The 20,413-nt window shown below is 39.4% G+C and overlaps 1 protein-coding gene across 1 annotated transcript in view; it reads left to right on the top strand.

Annotated features, from left to right (window-relative positions):
* The first annotated feature begins 2,771 nt into the window (after nucleotides 1-2,771).
* Nucleotides 2,772-20,413, top strand: part of XRN2 (5'-3' exoribonuclease 2) — an 84,617-nt gene continuing 66,975 nt past the window's right edge. The window contains exons 1-7 of the mRNA XM_058175329.1: nucleotides 2,772-2,930; nucleotides 10,142-10,269; nucleotides 10,347-10,458; nucleotides 10,984-11,095; nucleotides 11,576-11,634; nucleotides 14,407-14,496; nucleotides 18,754-18,826. Coding sequence (XP_058031312.1) covers nucleotides 2,856-2,930; nucleotides 10,142-10,269; nucleotides 10,347-10,458; nucleotides 10,984-11,095; nucleotides 11,576-11,634; nucleotides 14,407-14,496; nucleotides 18,754-18,826 — 649 coding nt within the window. The 5' untranslated portion in view covers nucleotides 2,772-2,855. The remainder of the gene's footprint in view (nucleotides 2,931-10,141; nucleotides 10,270-10,346; nucleotides 10,459-10,983; nucleotides 11,096-11,575; nucleotides 11,635-14,406; nucleotides 14,497-18,753; nucleotides 18,827-20,413) is intronic.

The raw sequence follows: 20,413 nt of genomic DNA, 5'->3' as shown, positions 1-20,413 counted from the left end.
GGCACCCCACAAGTAAGGCGCCTCGCGGTCGATCTCTGCCCCCCTGTCAACACTGTCTGCGACCGGTCAGAGAGATAGGAGGAGAACCACCGATAAACGGTGCCTCCCACTCCCAAACTCTCCAACCAGTGCAGCAAGATACCATGGTCGATGGTATCAAAAGCCGCTGAGAGATCTAATAGGACCAGGGCAGAGGAACAACCCCTATCCCTGGCCCTCCAGAGGTCATCCACCAACGCGACCAAAGCTGTCTCCGTACTATGTCCGGACCGGAAGCTGGACTGGAACGGGTCTAGATAGACAGCTTCATCCAGGTACCGGGGAAGCTTCCATGCCACCACACTCTCTACAACCTTCGCCACAAAGCGAAGGTTGGAGACTGGACGATAATTTCCTAAAATAGCTGGGTCCAGGGAAGGCTTCTTGGGGAGGGGTCTCATCATCGCCTCTTTCAAGGTGGCGGGGAAAACCCCTTCCAACAATGAAGCATTTATAATTCCCTGGAGCCAGCCTTGTGTCACCTCCTGTGGTGCCAGCACCAACCAGGAGGGACATGGGTCCAGTAAACATGTAGTTGCATGTAACCTCCCCAGTAACCTATCCATGTCCTCGAGTCACAGAATCAAACTCATCCCAAACAACCTCAACAAGACGCGTCTCCATCATCTCACTTGGATCATCGCAATTTTGGTCTAAACTATCCCGAAGCTGAACGATTTTATCGTATAGATAACCATTAAACTCCTCAGCACGTCCCTGCAAGGGGTCATCCTGCCCCTCCTGATGAAGGAGGGAGTGGGTCACCCAAAACAGGGCGGCTGGGCAGTTATCTGCCGACGCAATGAGGGTGGAAACATAAGAACATTTTGCCTCCCTCAGTGCCACTAGGTAGGTCTTAGAAAAAGACCTAACTAGTGTCCGATCAGCCTCGGAACGGCTAGACCTCCAGGTACTCTCTAGGCGTCTTCTCCGGCGTTTCATCTCTCAGCTCCTCAGAAAACCAAGGAGCCAATTGAGATCTACGCCGGGTCAGAGGCCGCAAAGGCACGACATGGTCCAAAGCCCCAGCCGCGGCCTGTTCCCAGGCTGCAACTAGTTCTTCAGCCGTGCCATGGGCAAGATCCTCAGAGAACGGCCCAAGCTCCGTCAGGAACCTCTCAGGGTCCATCAGGCGCCTGGGACGGAACCAACGCATTGGTTCCGTCTCCCTGCGGTGGTGAGCGGCGGTCCGAAAGTCCAGGCAAAGGAGAAAATGATCTGACCATGACACAGGTTCCGTCACTGAATCTCCTAATTCCAGATCATTAAACCACTGTCCAGAGATATAAATCAAGTCCAGTGTGCCTCCCCCAATGTGTGTAGGGCCATCAGTTACTTGAATCAGGTCCAAGGCCGTCATGGAAGCCTGGAACTCCTGGACCGCCGTTGATGACAAGCTGGCCGATGGCCAGTTGAAATTATGAGTTATAAGTGTAGGGAAGCCTACTAGGCCCAAATTGAGGCACGGGGTGCGGCATGGGGTGTGTGGCACGGGCCCCCTATGGCCCGTTTTTGCTCCCAGGAGGCTGCAGGGAGGCCTTTAAGGCCCAAAATGGGTCACGGGGGGAGTGCAGGGGGGTTTCATGTGCGCATTGCATTAAGGGTGCAGGTGCGGGCACATGCTTTCAGCACATGACAACAAAAAGGTTAGCCATCACTGTTAAACCATTTGCCTCCACTGGATGAAATAAAGTAGATACAAATTGTCCTTATGACCAATTGCTTAGTGACCATTCAAACATATGACAGGCACCCCGATATACTTATGACCAGGCTCTGAAGTTCCAACATCTGCCCACCCCCCCCATGGTCACGTGACATTTCAGGTTACCCTAACTAATCACAACATATATGCAACATGCCAGGTAATTTATTGTACATGTAACATATAAATCATCACAAAATAAGATGTGCAAATGAGATTTCTGTGCCCTGCAATGCACTCTACAATGGAGGAATCATATGAATAGTTATGTATTCTCCCCTTAAATTAATTTAATTGACTGTTTAATCAAATGGACTATCACCATTGTGTGTCCAATGTCTCCCTGCCCAGTACAATCACATACAAACAATGGCAAGGAAGGACACCATGTTAATTCATTAATAGGTCTCTAGTCCACTATCATTCTAGCAAAACTCTCTACAAGAGATTATGATACAGATCTTGAGTATACAAAAAAAAAGTGCTTTATTACTGAATCGGATTCCTTCAATGAACACACAATACAGCAGCCTTCTACAATCTGGTTCCATGGCAGATGCGTGGAACCTCCATACCAAAAATTCCGATCATGGGTCAAGAAAGTCAGTTCACTTGCGGGCCGTCGGATTGAACAAGGGTGCAATCTAGTGGGTTATAACTTCAAATACGGAGTTCAATATGTCAAATTCGGATGTATGGAGAGAGCGGTAAACCAGTCGGTAAAATTAGGGGGAAAAAACAGTTTTTGAACAAGGAAAATGGAGCACATGACGGATATGTTGGCTTTTTTCCCGAAACGTCCTCCAGCCAATATCACTGTCGCAAGATTGAGTGGCTATCAATGAGTACCCAGCATAGCCCTGCCTATTCTCCCGCCTTTTTCTGCCGCGAGACTGCCCGGCTCCACCAACAGCCACTCGAAACCGAAACCGCTTTTCCGCTCACTTGGAGCAGGGGAGTTGGAGAAGTTACGTCATTCGCGACGTTACCCTACGTGCTGCGCAGTTCCGTCCTTTACCCATCGTGCTAGGGGTGACCCGGTGACCCGGACATCTTTCGTCGCCGGTTTTCTCACGCAAAGGTCTGGGCGACCAAGGGTCCGGGCCAAGTAATGGGGGTCCCGGCATTTTTCCGGTGGCTGAGCCGCAAATACCCTTCCATCATCGTGTCCTGCACTGAGGAAAAGGTGAGCGAGTAAGGAAGGGCGGGCGTTTGGCAGGACGGGCGCTGGCGCTGCGTTGCCGCGGCTTTTGAGCCCGCGTTGATTAGGCCGAAAGGAAAAAAAAGGGGAGGGGGGAGAACGGAAGAGTTGGTCGATCTCTCCCGACTTGTTATTGCTCTCGCGAGATGTTATTACGATTGGGGAGTACCACCGCTTCCACTTTCTCGTGGAATTGGTTGTTGGGCTTCGCAAATGGGTGGTTGGGTACAGTAGTGATGGTCACCATGTTTTGGTTTTCCGAATCCAAACAAAACAGGCTTTTCCGATTTAAATATGGCGCTTTCGGTTGGTTGCATTATGTGCGTGTTGATGAGGAGCTAAGAGATTAAAGGACATTTCGATAAAATACGATTATTTTGATAAAATATGAGAAAACAATTGTTTTGATAGATGGTTAGCTTTATTGTATCTGGTTCAGTTTGGTAAAGCCAGTTCTCTAAATAGAATAGAGAGCCGTGTTAGGTACATGTACCACGTAATTTTTGCACATGTGCCCATATATGAATAATTAGCTTCTTCTACACATTTGCTTCATAACTGTCAAGCGTATTAATAAAATGCTGCTGCTTAAGGTGTTCCACTGTAAACTTTCCAGGTTAAACCTGTTATGAAACATTTTTATTCTTCATGCTTTCATAAAAGCCTGTCACAATAATTAGTAATAAACCAGTAATATCACTAATACAGTAACCAATAATCATCAACCAATCCATTACCTCACACTTAGAAACTAACAACCTACTCTCCAACAAACAATTTGGTTTCAGGAAAAAATTATCATGTAACTTACAACTTCTCCACTGCAAAAACATGGAGTTCAAATCTCGATCAAGGCAAATCAATAGATGCAATCTACATAGACTTCTGCAAAGCTTTTGAATCAGAAGTACAAGATAAACTTCTCCTAAAACTAACATCCTATGGCATCTCAGGACCCCTCCACAAATGGATATCTGCTTTTCTGTCTAACAGACAACAAGTGGTCAAAATTGGCAATGCTTTATCAAATCCTGTTCCTGTCAAGAGTGGCGTTCCTCAAGGCAGCGTCCTTGGACCAACACTCATTAATGATCTCTGTGATCACATCTCAAGTAATTGTGTTCTCTTTGCTGATGATGTCAAACTATTTAACACCACAGACAATACTTCTATCATTCAAAACGACCTTGATCATCTATCTGCTTGGTCTAAAAATTGGCAGCTCCAAATTTCAACCAGCAAATGCTCAGTCTTACATATAGGAAAAAAGAACCCAAAAACTAAATACATACTAGATGAACATTACCTTACAGACGACCCCCATCCCGTTAAAGACCTTGGAGTTTTCATGTCAAATGATCTAAGTGCCAAAGCCCACTGCAACTACATAGCAAAAAAAGCTCTAAGAGTTGTAAACCTAATTTTGCGTAGCTTCTTTTCCAAAAACACCACACTACTAACCAGAGCATATAAAACATTTGCTAGACCAATTCTAGAATACAGCTCACCTGTTTGGAACCCTCACCACATCTCTGACATCAATACAATTGAATGTGTCCAGAAATATTTTACAAGAAGAGTTCTCCATTCCTCTGAAAACAATAAAATACCTTATCCCACCAGACTTGAAATCCTAGGCTTAGAAAACTTGGAACTCCGTCGCCTTCGACAAGACCTAAGCTTAACTCACAGAATCATCTATTGTAATGTCCTTCCTGTTAAAGACTACTTCAGCTTTAATTGCAATAATACTAGAGCAACTAATAGATTTAAACTTAATGTCAACCGCTTTAATCTAGATTGCAGAAAATATGACTTCTGTAACAGAATCATCAGTGCTTGGAATACTTTACCTGACTCTGTGGTCTCTTCCCATAATCCTAAAAGTTTTATCCAAAAACTTTCTACTATTGACCTCACCCCATTCCTAAGAGGACCATAAGGGGCGTGCATAAGCGCACAAACGTGCCTACCGTTCCTGTCCTATTGTTTTTCTTTTCTTCTTCCTATATATATGCTTATACCTCCTTATATTTACTCATATATGTGTTTATTTACTATATAATCTTTTTGTATGATACCTACATATATTGTTGTGACAAAATAAAATGAATAAAAATAAAATAAAATAATAAAAATAGCGATTGGAAGGAACCATTTATGTCATTAAGCCCAATTCTCTACTGCTTGTCTGATCTTACTGTTAGAATGTTTTTCTTAGTGTGTAATTGAAAGCTGATTTAAAGCTATCTTTCCATGTTGTGTAATCTGTGGCAATATAGGAGTACTTCTTTTGTATTTGAAGAGTGTTACGTTTTTCTCAATAAAATGATTTTTTTCAAGGCTTAACAGATAGGATTTATGTCATAATCTGATCATTGTTACGGGTCTTAGTATCTATCCTAATTTCTTAGAATCTTTAAATATTATATTCAGTATACAGGGGCAACAGTGGGACCGTTGATATGATTTAGAAAATATGCTGATGTTGATAGAATCTAAAAATGCATTTACCTTCTTTATGTTGGTGATTCATTCAATTTGAAAAGACTGTGAAATAAATCCTATCTGAAAAGATTGAAAGAACTCTGTTAAGCCTTGAAAAAAATCACTATTGAGAAAAATATGATGGCACTCTTCAAGTACAAAGCATGCATACCCCTTCCATAATGCCACAGATTACAGAACATGGAAAAATAGCTTTAAGTCAGATTTCAGTTATACACTAAGAAAAACATTCTAACAATAAGGTCACAAAAGCTGATCACATGACCCTGGGACACTGCAACCATCATAAATATGAACTAGTTGCCAAGCATCTGAATTTTGATCATGTGACCATGGGGATGCTGCAGTGATCGTGTGAAAAACAGTCATAAGTCACTTTTTTCAGGGCTGTTGTACCGTAACTTTGAACCGTCACTAAATGAACTGTTGTAAGCTGAAGACTACCTGTATTAAATTAATATCAGAGTCATTTTGTATAAATTGGCTTGCAAATTGGGGCATACAGTAAATACTGTACAGATTTTAATGTAAGAATAATGGTAATACACATGAATGACTGAAGCTTATAGTCACTTTACATCTTGATTTATAAGAATTTTACAGTCACATGCCGCTGTTATATATGAAAATATCATAACTTGATTGGTGAATAAAACATGAAAATCCCACAGACAAGATAGAAGATTCAGCATGGCAGAAAGAATTCTGCCCCCATCAAGAAAGTCAAATAGATATAGGTATCCATAGTGAAGGCAATGAAGAGGCAAAAGATAAAAAAATTTACAAGTAAAATTCAGTATAACTAGCAACATATTCAGGTAATGAGACATTAGAATTATAACTATTTATAGTATAAAAATAGCAAAGAATACATAATGAAATTCAAATGCCTCTGAAATGTAATGTCAAGGCCATATGTTAGGAGGTCAGTCTGGACAGAGATGACTACATGGTTGTGGAGTTCTTGATTTTGAGGAAAACTGAGCTGACTAATAAACTAGAGATTGATTGCAAGGAATATCTGATTACGGTATTTTGAAAGTGTTTAAATCTTCAAATCCAGATGCAGCACTAGTAGTACCATACAATCTTGTATAAGTTGTAAGAGCCCCTAAATAGATTCAAACCCATCTGAGCTATTGCTATCTGAATCCTCAAATATTGCAAAAAAGTTTGTGAGGTGTCATGGCATCCATGTTATATTTGGCAGTATTTGAGCCATGCTGGCACAGTGGTTAGAGTGCAGTACTGCAGACTACTTCTGCTGACTGCCGGCTGCTTGCAATTTCGCAGTTCAAATCTCACCAGGCTCAAGGTTGACTCAGCCTTCCATCCTTCTAAGGTGGGTAAAATGAGGACCCAAATTGTTGGGGGCAATATGCTGATATTGAATATTATTGGAAGGGACCTTGTGTCATATGGGGCGTGCCTGAACACCTTTGAAGTCTTCTAGTCCAACCCCTACTGGAGCAGGAGACGCTATATCAGATAAATGGCTGTCCAGTCTCTACTTAAAAGCCTCCGGCAATAGGGCACACGACTTCTGAAGGCAAGCCATTCCACTGCTTGATTGTTCTCACCATTAGGAAAGTTCTCATTAGTTCTAGGTTGCTTGTCTCCTTGATTAGTTTCCATCTATTGTTGTGTTGCTTTCTGGTGCTTTGAAAAATAGGTTGGTCTCCTCATCTTTGTGGGAGCTCCTCACCTTGTGGTAGTCCTCCTTCTAGACTAGACATACCCAATTCCTGCAACCATTCTTTATTATACTTCATTTTGGCAGTATTATCCTTTTCACAGCTTACGTTGATTGTGCTGTAGTGAGTTGAGTGGTCAGGCATTTTTTTGATAAAGTTGTATGGGTATTCATTTCGTTGAAAGATGTTGGAAGATGTATAGATTATCTTTTTTCTTTTCCTGGTGTTCAGGGTTGTTGCAGTACGCAGCATCTAAATAGTGTTCTTACACAGCTTCTCTTATGGAAGGTGAGGTTATTATTTTTGTAGTGGAGCACTTGGATGGTATGGGTGGTTTACTATACACTTGTATTTCTAATTTGTCATTGTTGCCTCTGCTAATAGGGATATTCAGGAAGGGTAGTGTGTTGTTTTCTTCCCTTGTGAATTTTATTTTTTTGAAGATATTGTTGATAGTTCTCAGAATATTAACATATTACGTTAACATGATAACCTTCCCCAGAGTCATCTCAGAGTTCTGTGTCAATTGAAATGAATCTAGATAAAAGTATCTGAAGCTTGTCATTTACCAACTGCTTGAGTATTTTCCAAGGAAGAATATATTAGCTATTAATCTATAACTCTCCTCTGGGCCAATAACAATTTAATTGCTACCTTCTTTTAAATAAGCTCACATTCAGTCCTTTTATAAATAATATATACTATATCCCATACCTACTACTCATTATCTTTTTGTTAAAGAAATTTGCCCAAACAAGCAAAGATGAAACATACAGGCAATCAGCAAACATATCATGTTACTAAGGGTTCCAGGTATATGTATTTTATGATTATTTGGAAGGCTTCAAATCATTTGAAAAGCTTTGTTGAATAATACTGAAAGCACACAATACATTTGGAGAAAAAATCATCTTCATCACTATAACATAGACTCAGTAAGGAGCTCTTGTGTTTGGTTAATTTCATCATAAGTCTTTGTCCCATATAAATTTTGTCTTTTAATTTTTTTCATTGCCCTAATAGCAATGAACTTTGGTATAAATGTATTGGTTATAATACCATCAGCTGCTTGTGAAATATCAATATTCAACATATTGTGCAATCAATTATTTTTTGAGAATTAAAAATAGATCGCTCACCCTTGGAGTTAGATAACATTGAAAAAATTGTTGCTTTAGAAGTAGGATATGAACAAAGGTTGTATTATAGGTTAGGATTTAAATAAATGAAATCAGATTACAAGATACATACTCTGCTTAACCTTATAAAACTCATTCTGATGAACTGAAATGTTTTATTGTTGAACGGACTTCTATATAAAGTGGTGAAATTCCTTTTATTAAACTCTTTAAAATAGATGATCACCTAGGCTTTATCTGGAACAGTGTAATAGTAGATTTCCTGTATTGACAGAATGAGAAAGCTGAAATCCAGCTTCATAATCATGAAAATGAAGCTGACATAAAAACTGGTTTAGAAACCACTTTCTACTGCCTGACTGATAAAATCAAAATCAAGCAGGTCTTGCTACATTTATTAAACCAATGGTGTGTTGAGATTGTATTTGATTATTCTGAAAGTCCTCAACATCAAATTGATGATTATCCACTCAGCTGAAATAGGAATGAACGTCTGAGTTCATATTAGTAAAATTCCTATTATTACTCTTGTACACATTGCAGGATACAGATACTTATAACTGTCATTCAAATGTAAACCCTAGAACACGAGAACATATAATAACTTCAATAACCAGTTAGTTGCTGAACCAAAGTTACAGCAAAATAGTAAACTAATACACATTAAACTAATTAAACTTTTCAGCCTTCCCCATCTCTGCAGGGAGCTCAGGAGTGGAAGATGAAATAATAGAGCATGAGCTTCTATTCATGCTTATAGACACAAAAACAATAGTAATTTAAAGTTGGGTTCCATACTCAGCTTTCTTAGCTACAAAGTTCTTTATTAAACTCTGAGACAATTCCACGAAAGACTAGTTATTAATTTAGGTTAATGTACAGAAATATGTGAGATTGCACATAGAAATGTCTTCAGTGAGGAATAAGGTGACAATGTTCCAGTAGATTTCAATTATTTATGAATTAGTAGCATAAAAATTTCATCCTTAGATTTAAGAAACATGCTAATCTGAGTGTTGCTGTTCCATTTTTTGATACTATGCAAATTCTTTAGAAGTATGTCACTGGAAGTAAAGAATGCATATGAGGCACTTTTATTTGAATAATTAAATCATTTTTTTTTTCTAAGTGGATATTTAGGAGTGTATAGATAGGGTCTCTATGTACACATCCAATGTGCTTCTCTGGAACAAAGATTGTATATGCAATATAATAAATTATGTTATATATGCTTTGCTTTAAAATCATAGTCTCGGTAGTCTCTGTATAAAATAATTTTATGTTGTAAAATCACAATTTAGCAGGAGAACCAGTTTGATCTAGTGGTTAAAGCACCAGGCTACAAACCAGAAGACTGCTCTAGTCCTGCCTAAGGCATGAAAGCTGGTGACTTAGGGCCAGTCATTACCTTAGCCCATAATATCAGGCAGCAAGCCAATCAGTCAATGCAATCAAATGCAAAACACTCAGTTGATCTGAAAAAAAATGGATCTGCATTGCACTAGGAAGACTATATAAAATTTTCCTTCTCAGCCTTATGGGTTGTATATCTTCCTCAGTCTTGGCCTAGGAGCAGTTAAAATAGAGTTAAGCAAATAATCAGCCCAGACTTATTATATTCTGACAAACAATCTAAATCCAACCCTCTTGAATTCCGTTAACTCCTATCTAGCACCAGTTTAGTACTGAATGTTAGTTGACTAGATTTTTGAATATAGGCTTCAGCAATAAATCTCAACTGCAATTTAACGTATGGTTATGATTGTGTCTGACAGGTTGGTTTTCTTGAATATTTGCTTCTGAATCAAAATATGATTATAATATTTCAGAATCATCTATCATTTATTGTTTGCAGGCTAAAGAATGTAATGGTATCAAAATTCCAGTTGACACTAGTAAGCCGAATCCCAATGAAGTGGAATTTGATAATTTATACTTGGATATGAATGGCATTATTCATCCTTGTACACACCCTGAGGACAAGTGAGTGACATTTTTACTTAAATAAGGAGTCAGCATTTGTGGTATTTGAAATATTAATGTGATACCTTACATTGCAGGCCAGCACCCAAAAATGAAGATGAAATGATGGTTGCAATTTTTGAGTATATTGACAGGCTATTCAACATTGTGAGACCAAGGCGACTTCTCTACATGGCAATAGATGGAGTGGTAAGTATCAAAAAAATTGCTCACTTATTCAGTTTTTTAAAAAAAAATAGTATGAGATTTTCATAGCAGAAATAGTTCTTTGCAAAGTAGACATTTAAAAATAGTATTTTAACATTAATTTTATGTTTATTTTATTTATATTAACTAGCCAATTATCAGTACTTCGATATATGTGACAAAACTTTGAGGGACAGTGGACTACAATAAAAGCCTATTTAATTATTGGACATTTATTTATGGAGATTGTGCTTGTGAGAAAGCCAGTAATAAATACATTTTTCTCACTTAACTGAATCAGATAAATAATATTAATATTGATATTTAATAGTACTTTAAAACTTCTCAGAATTGTTCATAGTGCAGCAGTTAATAAATATTGCTGCTTGTGTGTGAATGTATGTGTCTGTGTAATTTCTATATAAACTTTCAAATATAGTGATGCAGTCTAAACTTCATAGTTTAATAGGAAAACAAAAATTAAGAACAATGTCAGTTAAATTGTTAATGCTAATGCTCTTCTTCTAGGCTCCCCGGGCAAAGATGAATCAGCAAAGATCCAGAAGATTCAGAGCATCAAAAGAAGGAATGGAGGGAGCAGAAGAGAAACAGAGAATAAGGCAAGAAATTATGGAGAAAGGTAAATTAGTAATCTAATATTTTTCGTTAATAAGTAATTTGAAGATGGTTTTCTTTCCTGCTTTTTATTGTCCTTATTTATTCTTGTATCTAGTAAAGCAAAATAATCATGCAAATGCATGCTTGATTGATTGAGTTGCACAGTTTCTGTCTTATCTTTATTCACAAGATTCTGGTTAAATGAATTCTAATTTACACTTAAAATGCCATGACTGGAATCCTTTGACAACTTGTCTTGAGAGAAGATCCACCAAATAGTAAAGAAATTTTTATTGAGTAAATAGCTAGATTGGATTAGAACCATTATGATAGGTAGTCTGGAATTCAGAATATAGTTATCAGTAAAGTAAAATGTTAAAAATTAATGATATGAATTAATCATATCATGAATGATATGATATGAATTATAAGTCTGTCTTCTTCCATCTCATAATTTTGTCTGTTAGATTAGTCTTCAGTTCTATTATATGTTTTTTTAAAGGTGGATTTCTACCTCCAGAAGAAATTAAGGAAAGATTTGACAGCAATTGCATAACTCCAGTAAGTAGAACTACTATTATCTCCCAAACTGAGATTTGACATAGCTTTAGTCACAGTCTATTGGTTGATTAACTACTGCTTGGCTTTGGATTTCTAACTCATCTCAGACTCTGATTACAGGTTAAGATCTAGCAATTATTTTTGCGAAGACTGTTGGCATTTGCAGAAGGTGAAGGTGCCATCTAAAATGCTATATTACAGAACTAATTAGGAAAAATCTTAGAGTTCAGGATGCTACTTTGATTGCACTAGTAGCAGTGTCAAGTCTAAGTAGGAATTTGTAGCAAGACATAAATGGAAGAGTAAAATGTCAAAAGATATATCTCTAAGTGCATGCACTTGTTTTTCTCTATCTCTCAATTGAGTGTGCATAATATAACTAAAATTCTTCTTATGTGCATTTCTCCCCTTCCCTTGCCATATGTTTCCTAAGGACAACGTGAAAGGGTAAAGTCACACCCCCAAAAATAATGCTTTTGAGAAAAGTATTCCCAAGTTTAACTTTGGGCTGGGTTTGTATGAGGAGAGAGGATGAAAAGAAGTGTTTCCATAATTCAGTTGCTAAAATAAGAATCTAATTTTTACTCTCAAAACTCAAGTTTGCACAATGCCAGAAACATATGGTTCTGATGGATAATGTCATAACTTAATACCAGTGACATGTTTTATAAATCTAGAAACAGGATTTTATGAGATTCAGAATATAAAAGGTAAGAGTATTCTAGATCAGCTCACCTTGCTGCATGACATTTTTATGGAAGAGAAAATGTTAGATTTGTGAAATGGATTGAGAGAAGACAATTCTTCTGTCTACAGGACCGCCCCACCCAGTGTAAACAGTCATGGAGTACAGATAGATTATCTCTATTTAAAATCTCTGATATGCTGGAGACAAATATGTCGCCCCATTTCAGGATAGCAATAAAATGGTCTTTAAGAATATCTTATTAAAGAAGACAGCTGTAAAAGTGACAGTAAATGTTTTTAATTCAGGTGATTATACAGTAACTTTAGTTTATGACTTAGTCATAAATTTGCCAGTGACTTCTTTTTTCACTTTTCATGCTACCACAGCTGACATAATTGCAAATCTTTTTGATATCGCTTTTAAAATATAGATTTCACAACTAACCTAATTTTTGGACTCTTGCTTCTTGCCATCCAGTGTTTTTCTTGCTGTTTTCTGCCATATGAAACATATGAACTTTGCCTTGGCAGAAGACAAATTGGATATTAGGATTCTTGGTGTTTTCAGAACCTGGAAGATCATCCATTTTTGTCCTTGATTGCTAGGTGTTGATTGCTTTTTATAACATCTTGCATAAGGAATAATTCTAGTAACTAAATACTTAGACATATTTTTGTGCCATTTATTGGTCCTAGTAAAAGTATTGCTTTACCATCTATGTTGGATCATGTTTTTGCTATAATTTTCTTATGGACCAAAATAGCCATCATTTTAAAAACTTGATTATTGTTTTATTCTTAGATTTCTCATGTTATCCAAACTGGTGTTATGGGGTCTTCCTGCTAGATGAATATGGTTTTATAGTTAACTTTAAATGTACTTGCAGCTATTCTCTCTGCATTGTTCCATTCAATAAAAGCCTTGTGTATGTTCTGAAAAAGAAAGGATTACAATCATATTTCTGATAGAAGAGCCACTGTATACGTTCATGCGTGTTTTCAGGCTTGACTAAGCTAATCTTATTATGTTCAAAAGCATAAAAATTGTCTATGTGTCTGTAAATTTGTTAAACTATTTTAAAACAATCCTGCCAATTCAAATAGAATATATTAACACTATACCTCTAAATTAAGAGTGAGAATTAAGATATGGCTAAAATGCTCATTATTGTTTGTTTTTTACTTTTGGCTGTACACCGCCCTGAGTCCTTCGGGAGAAGGGCGGTATAAAAATCGAATTAAATAAATAAATAAATAAATAAATAAATTACAGTTTTTGGCAGGTTACAGCAAGATTCTTTTTTCTTTAAGAGACCCAAGTATTAACAGTATGATTTCACAACTTCAGAAGCTTCGGGTTTTTTGACCTACTCAAGCTAGTATATATTTGTGTTTATTAAATAGTGGATTTTAAATTGGGGTTTTAGTAATATTTTAAATTTTTAAATCTTTTAATTACCGGCCATTTAGTAATAGTTTATTTTAATCTCTTTTAATTGTATATACTCTGTATTTTATTTCGGCTGTACACCGCCCTGAGTCCTTCGGGAGAAGGGCGGTATAAAAATCGAATTAAATAAATAAATAAATAAATAAATTACAATTTTTGGCAGGTTACAGCAAGATTCTTTTTTCTTTAAGAGACCCAAGTATTAACAGTATGATTTCACAACTTCAGAAGCTTCGGGTTTTTTGACCTACTCAAGCTAGTATATATTTGTGTTTATTAAATAGTGGATTTTAAATTGGGGTTTTAGTAATATTTTAAATTTTTAAATCTTTTAATTACCGGCCATTTAGTAATAGTTTATTTTAATCTCTTTTAATTGTATATACTCTGTATTTTATTTCGGCTGTACACCGCCCTGAGTCCTTCGGGAGAAGGGCAGTATAAAAATTTAATAAAATAAATAAATAAAATAAATAAATATGTTTAAATATGCACTAAAGACAAATTCCTTGTGTGTCCAATCACTCTTGGCCAATAAAGATTTCTATTCTATTCTATTCTATTCCATTCTATTCTATTTATTTTAAAAATTGCCCAATCTTGTCTCTAAACATTATTTTATGTTCTTGTTATAGGGAACAGAATTTATGGACAATCTTGCTAAATGTCTTCGTTATTATATTGCTGATCGTTTAAATAATGATCCGGGATGGAAAAACTTAACGGCAAGTTTCACTCTCTTGACTATACCTCCAAAGTATTTCCTAATGTAAATTAATTTTAGGTAGGATAACTCTTAAACTATTATTGAGGAACTCCCCCCCCCCTTATATTATGTAGGATGTGTAATTTTGGGAGGAAAATACAATTTATTAAGAATTTATCAAATGACATTTCAATCCACTAATAGAATGTCAAGATTTTTTTTATTAATAGCCTGTTTAGGAAGCATAGATATCAGTTTTAGGAATATGTACATAATTTCCTTCGTATATAATGTTATAGTGCTGTTTATTTCAAACTCTTTGTATTTGTAAGTTTATAATTAACTTTTTTGTTGAGAGTTGAAATTAAACTCACTTGACAAATTGTTAAATTTGTTGTTCAAGGGTCTTTGATGCCTTTTAGATTATTAATAAATATATAGGTAAATGGTAAAGGTTCCCCTCGCACATACGTGCTAGTCGTTGCCGACTCTAGGGGACGGTGCTCATCTCCGTTTCAAAGCCGAAGAGCCAGCACTGTCCGAAGACATCTCCGTGGTTATGTGGCCGGCATGACTCAATGCCAAAGGCGCACGGAACGCTGTTACCTTCCCACCAAGGTGGTCCCTATTTTTTCTACTTGCATTTTTACATGCTTTCGAAACTGCTAGGTTGGCAGAAGCTGGGACAACTAACGAGAGCTCACCCCATTACACAGCAGCACTAAGGATTCGAACCGCTGAGTTGCCGACCTTTCGATCGACAAGCTCAACGTCCTAGCCCCTGAGCCACCGCGTCCCTCATAAATATATAACATAACATAAATATTTTATGATTTTAACCCACCCTTTTATTGGGTGGCCAATAAAATTTATAAATAAAAATAGGAAATTTGACCAGAAAGTAAAGCTTGTGAACTTATGTCTTTTAAAAAGCTTTAAAATTCTCCCACAGTTGCAAGCAAGATAGTTAATTGCTTCCTCTCCTTCTCCTGAAACCCACAGAAGACTGCTATCCTGCAGTCTCCTCATGAGGAGCAGCCATTTGGTGCACCTGAGTCTCTCCTATCCTTTCCTTATCTGGGGAGGTACCAAAGAATGAGTCACTGGTTCTTCAGTCTTTCTTGTAGGCATCAGCTCTGCTTCCAATTTTCCATTCCTCCCTTGGACTCCCTAGATCTGAGTATATCTGAGGTGATTTGTATTTCTGAGAATATTAATAACAGTATTCTTCCAGTTTTTGTTTTAAAATTACCGTATATACTCGAGTATAAGCCGATCCGAATATAAGCCGAGGCACCTAATTTTACCACAAAAACTGGGAAAAACTATTGACTCGAGTATAAGCCGAGGGTGGGAAATGAGGCAGCTACTGGTCAATGTAAAAAATAAAGATAGAGCCAAGTAAAATAACATGAATATTTATTTGAACGAAAAACAATAAAAGTGCAAAAGGGGGAAGGAGGATTCCCAGCTTTAGAAAATTTAGAACTACGCCACCTTTGGTATGACCTGAGCATAGCTCATAAAATTATCTGCTACAATGTACTTCCTATCAATGACTACTTCAGCTTCAACCACAACAATACACGAGAACACAATAGATTCAAACTTAAAGTGAACCTCCAATCTAGATTGCAGAAAATGTGACTTCAGTAACAGAGTTGTTAATGCCTGAATGTGCTACCTGACTCTGGTCTCTTCCCAAAATCCCCAAAGCCTTAACCAAAGACTATCTAGTATTGACCTCACCCCATTCCTAAGAGGTCTGTAAGGCGTGCATAAGAGCACCAGCGTGCCTACCGTCCCTGTCCTAATGTTCCCTTTAGTTGTATTCCTTTTATGTATTCAATTCATGCTTATATTTATATAATTATTTAATATGTATTTGACAAAATAAAATGAATGAATGAATGAATAGAATAGAATAGAATAGAATTTTTATTGGCTAAGTGTGATTGGACACACAAGGAATGAATGAATGAATGAATGAATGAGTGAGTGAGTTACTTCAACAACATTGTCTCACAGAAATTGACAATACAACTGCAAGCATGAAAATGAGTCCTCCTTTAGCTTCCAAGGGACCAGGGTGCCTCTGAAGGTCAGTGCTCTAAGCACTAAGAACCCAGCACAAATCTAAGCCTGTATGCACACCAATAGTGAAAATACCCTGCACAGTGTCTCTTGGCAGAAGGTTAATTTTCATAGGCGTTGGGGTGGCTCTTTTTTTTTTTTTGGCAGGGCAATAAGGATCTCTAATATCATTAAACCCAAGTGTGAGGAAAAGACAGCAGCTAAAATGTTAAGGCCAGTTGTGTGACCTTCTCCAATACAGTTGGCCTGGCTGTTTGCCAAAACTTAAAACACCCTCCATCCCCCTCCTGCTAAAGCTTCTTTCTTAAAACAATTGTGGTCTTTGCCTTTCATGTCGCTCAACCTTTCACCTGCCAGGTTCCTAGCCCTTCACCCTTGACCCACTGCTGTGTTTGCTTAGCATTGTGCCAATCGACTTTAGAAGTCTGTGTGTGTGTGTGTGTGTGTGAGAGAGAGAGAGAGAGGGAGGGAGGAGGAGTGCAAAGGGGAAGGAGGATTCCCAGCTCTAAACAAAGGAAATCCCGGAATGCCAGCGCGAAGGCGGTGCTCGCGTTCCTCCTCCCTTGCTCAAAAGCCCCAATAACCTTCACCAGCAAGGCAGACCCCACGGGAAGGAAGGGACGGGCTGACTCACGAGCATCTGGCTGAAGAGCAGCTGCTCCAGGTCGCCCAGCACGGTGAAGCACGGAGGGAGAAGAAAGAATGAAAGAAGGGGAGGAACGGCCCCTCCTTTCTCTCTCTCTCTTCCAGCGCCACGGAACAGAAGGGGACTAGGGCGCACACACACGCCCAGCTTCTGAAGCACGGAGGGAGAAGAAAGAATGAAAGAAGGGGAGGAACGGCCCCTCCTTTCTCTCTCTCTCTCTCTCTTCCAACGGGAAAACGCTCTTTCGCTTGCGGGGGAGAGGAGGGAGGGAGGGAGGGAGGTTGGCTTGCTTATTCAACCCTTCCCGGCTAGCCATCCAGCCCTTCCCAGGAGAAGGCGAGGAGTTTTGGGCGGCGACCTTTTGCTAGAAAGCGGCAGCTGCTGCCCCAACACCACCAGTTGGGGCGGGGCCGGGTGAGCTGCAGTAACTCCCGCCAGGCTATGCATTGGCGGGGAAGCCCTGGCGGTGCAGTCCTTCTCGGCTGAGGAGGAGGTTTCCCCCTCTTCTCTCTCCGTTGCGCCTGAACATCTGCCTAGCAACAATGGCGACAGGAGAACCTTTCACCTGCCAGGTTCCTAGCCCTTCACCCTTGACCCACTGCTGTGTTTGCTTAGCATTGTGCCAATCGACTTTAGAAGTCTGTGTGTGTGTGAGAGAGAGAGGGAGGGAGGGAGGAGGAGGAGGAGTGCAAAGGGGAAGGAGGATTCCCAGCTCTAAACAAAGGAAATCCCGGAATGCCAGCGAAGGCGGTGCTCGCGTTCCTCCTCCTCAGCCGAGAAGGCTGGCGGCTCCCCTGCCCAGCCCTCTCACTGCACCACCAGGGCTTCCCGCCACCGCCACAGAGCGAGCCCGACTCCTCCTGCCCGAATCGCGCCGTGCGAGTGCTGATGGGAGCTGCGAGTCCGGCCTGAGCTTGGCGGCTGCTAGAGCGCGAGCCCCGGAGGCTGAGGAAGGAGCGGCGGCGGGGTTGCAGCCCAGCCGGGCTCGCACAGCATGGGTAAGGCGGAGAGGAAGGAGCCTTCGCCCATTACTCCGATGGAATGACCTTTTCTTCTGGCCTTTGGGGTGGCTCGCGGCGGCGAGTCAGCGCGGTCGGGAAACCTCCCTCCCTCAGCCGAGAAGGCTGGCGGCTCCCCTGCCCAGCCCTCTCACTGCACCACCAGGGCTTCCCCGCGCCAATGCACAGTCCGCCAAGTTTGCGCCGTCCGCCCACCAGACACGGGAATGGGGGCCGGCCTGGGGGCGACAAATCCCGCGAGACCTCGGCGGGCCCGCTCCCCGTCCCTCCCATGGGAGTCCGTTCCGTACCCCCTCCTGTGCGGGGTTCCCGAAGACGTAGACTCGAGTATAAGCCGAGGGGACGTTTTTCAGCACAAAAAACGTGCTGAAAAACTCGGCTTATACTCGAGTATATACGGTACTCAAGGCATCAAAAGTTTAGAAAATATTGTGCCAGATATACAATTAGTAGTAATTTTCATGCTGATATTCTGTATTGAGTATTTCAATTTATATCTTCTTTTTGTTATTGATAGGTTATTTTATCTGATGCAAGTGCTCCAGGTGAGGGTGAGCACAAAATAATGGATTACATACGAAGGCAAAGAGGTAAGGGATTTTATGCTTTTTACAGGAGAATATGCAATTTACTAGAATTAGTAGGATAACTTTGAACAGTTTGAATTAATGTATTACTGTTTTATACCGCAGGGTTTGTCAAAATACTCATTGAACATGTGCAGAGCAATAGGTTTCATGTGATTGTAGTAATAGTTTAGTGCATGTATAGGTTAAACAAAGATATAAAATCAAAATTTAAAAGTACAAAAATAAGCTTAGCGTTCTTGATATTAGTCTATATAGCAACTTTGCTCCTGGGGAGGAAAGCTACGGCAAATCTAGACAGCGTACTAAAAAGCAGAGACATCACCCTGCCAACAAAAGTGCGTATAGTTAAGGCTATGGTTTTCCCAGTTGTAATGTATGGCTATGAAGGCTGGACCATAAGAAAGGCTGAGTACCAAAGAATCAAGGCCTTTGAACTCTGGTGCCGGAGAAGACTCCTGCGAGTCCCTTGGACTGCAAGGCGAACAAACAAGTCAGTCCTAGAGGAGATCAACCCTGACTGCTCTTTAGAAGGCCAGGTCCTAAAGATGAAACTGAAATACTTTGGCCACCTAATGAGAAAGAAGGAGTCACTAGAGAAGAGCCTAATGCTGGGAAAGATTGAGGGCAAAAGAAGAAGGGGACGACAGAGAACGAGGTGGCTGGATGGAGTCACTGAAGCAGTAGGTGTGAGCTTAAATGGACTCCAGAGGATGGTAGAGGACAGGAAGGCCGTTGTCCATGGGTTGGACATGACTTCGCAACTAACAACAACATATAGCAACTTAAATTGTGTACCTGATTTTACAGTACAGGAAGTCCTTGACTTATCACCACAATGAAGCCTTCTGAGAATGGTCAGAAATCATGGCAATCTTTAAGTGAGGTGCTCACATAATTGTCTTGCTTAACAACCACAATATCTGCTTTTCCAGTTGCAGTCTTTAAGCAGAACATGGGGTGCCTTCGGGATGGGGGAGCTCTGGGATAAGCGGGGGGGACAGTGGTCGGTTTTAAGGGTGGATTGTCAAACACAAAGTTTTGTTCATATGATGGTGGGGACACTATTGGTTGTGTATTCGTGCAGGTGTAGGTCCATTCAGCGTCATCATATTTTGAATGCTCACTGAATAAACAGTGGAGGACCACTTGTATGTAACAGAAGTATATTTCATATGAACCAACTTGCATCTGTGAAGTGAGATAGTAAACTTTAAAAAATGTGGCTTTTTGGAAGCTTCATTCCTTAAATATGTTCTTTTGGTGAAGAGTTCTAGAGAATTTCTCTCATTTATGAAATATCTTGTTGTTTCTCAAAATGTTTGCAATAGAATTTAAAAAACAAAACTCTTTTCTAATGTGTCAAAAACATGTTGGACTTAGGAATAAGTACTGTCTTTCTGATTAAAACACTGAGATAGGCTAAATTGAAGAGACCCCAAAGTTGAGTTATATACCAGCTTATTTTTAATGCCTTAAAACCTTAGTTCAACAATAATCATTACCTTATTTAAAGGGAAGTTATTGCATATAGAGAAAGAACAGGGCAAGAGAAACTATGTAGCAGAATTTTAAATCCATGTCAATATA

The sequence above is a fragment of the Ahaetulla prasina genome, chromosome 3, assembly GCF_028640845.1.
Source record: "Ahaetulla prasina isolate Xishuangbanna chromosome 3, ASM2864084v1, whole genome shotgun sequence".
In the NCBI taxonomy this organism is placed as follows: domain Eukaryota; kingdom Metazoa; phylum Chordata; class Lepidosauria; order Squamata; family Colubridae; genus Ahaetulla; species Ahaetulla prasina.
Note: the sequence above shows the minus strand (reverse complement) of the source record. Positions and strands in the feature narration are given on the sequence as shown.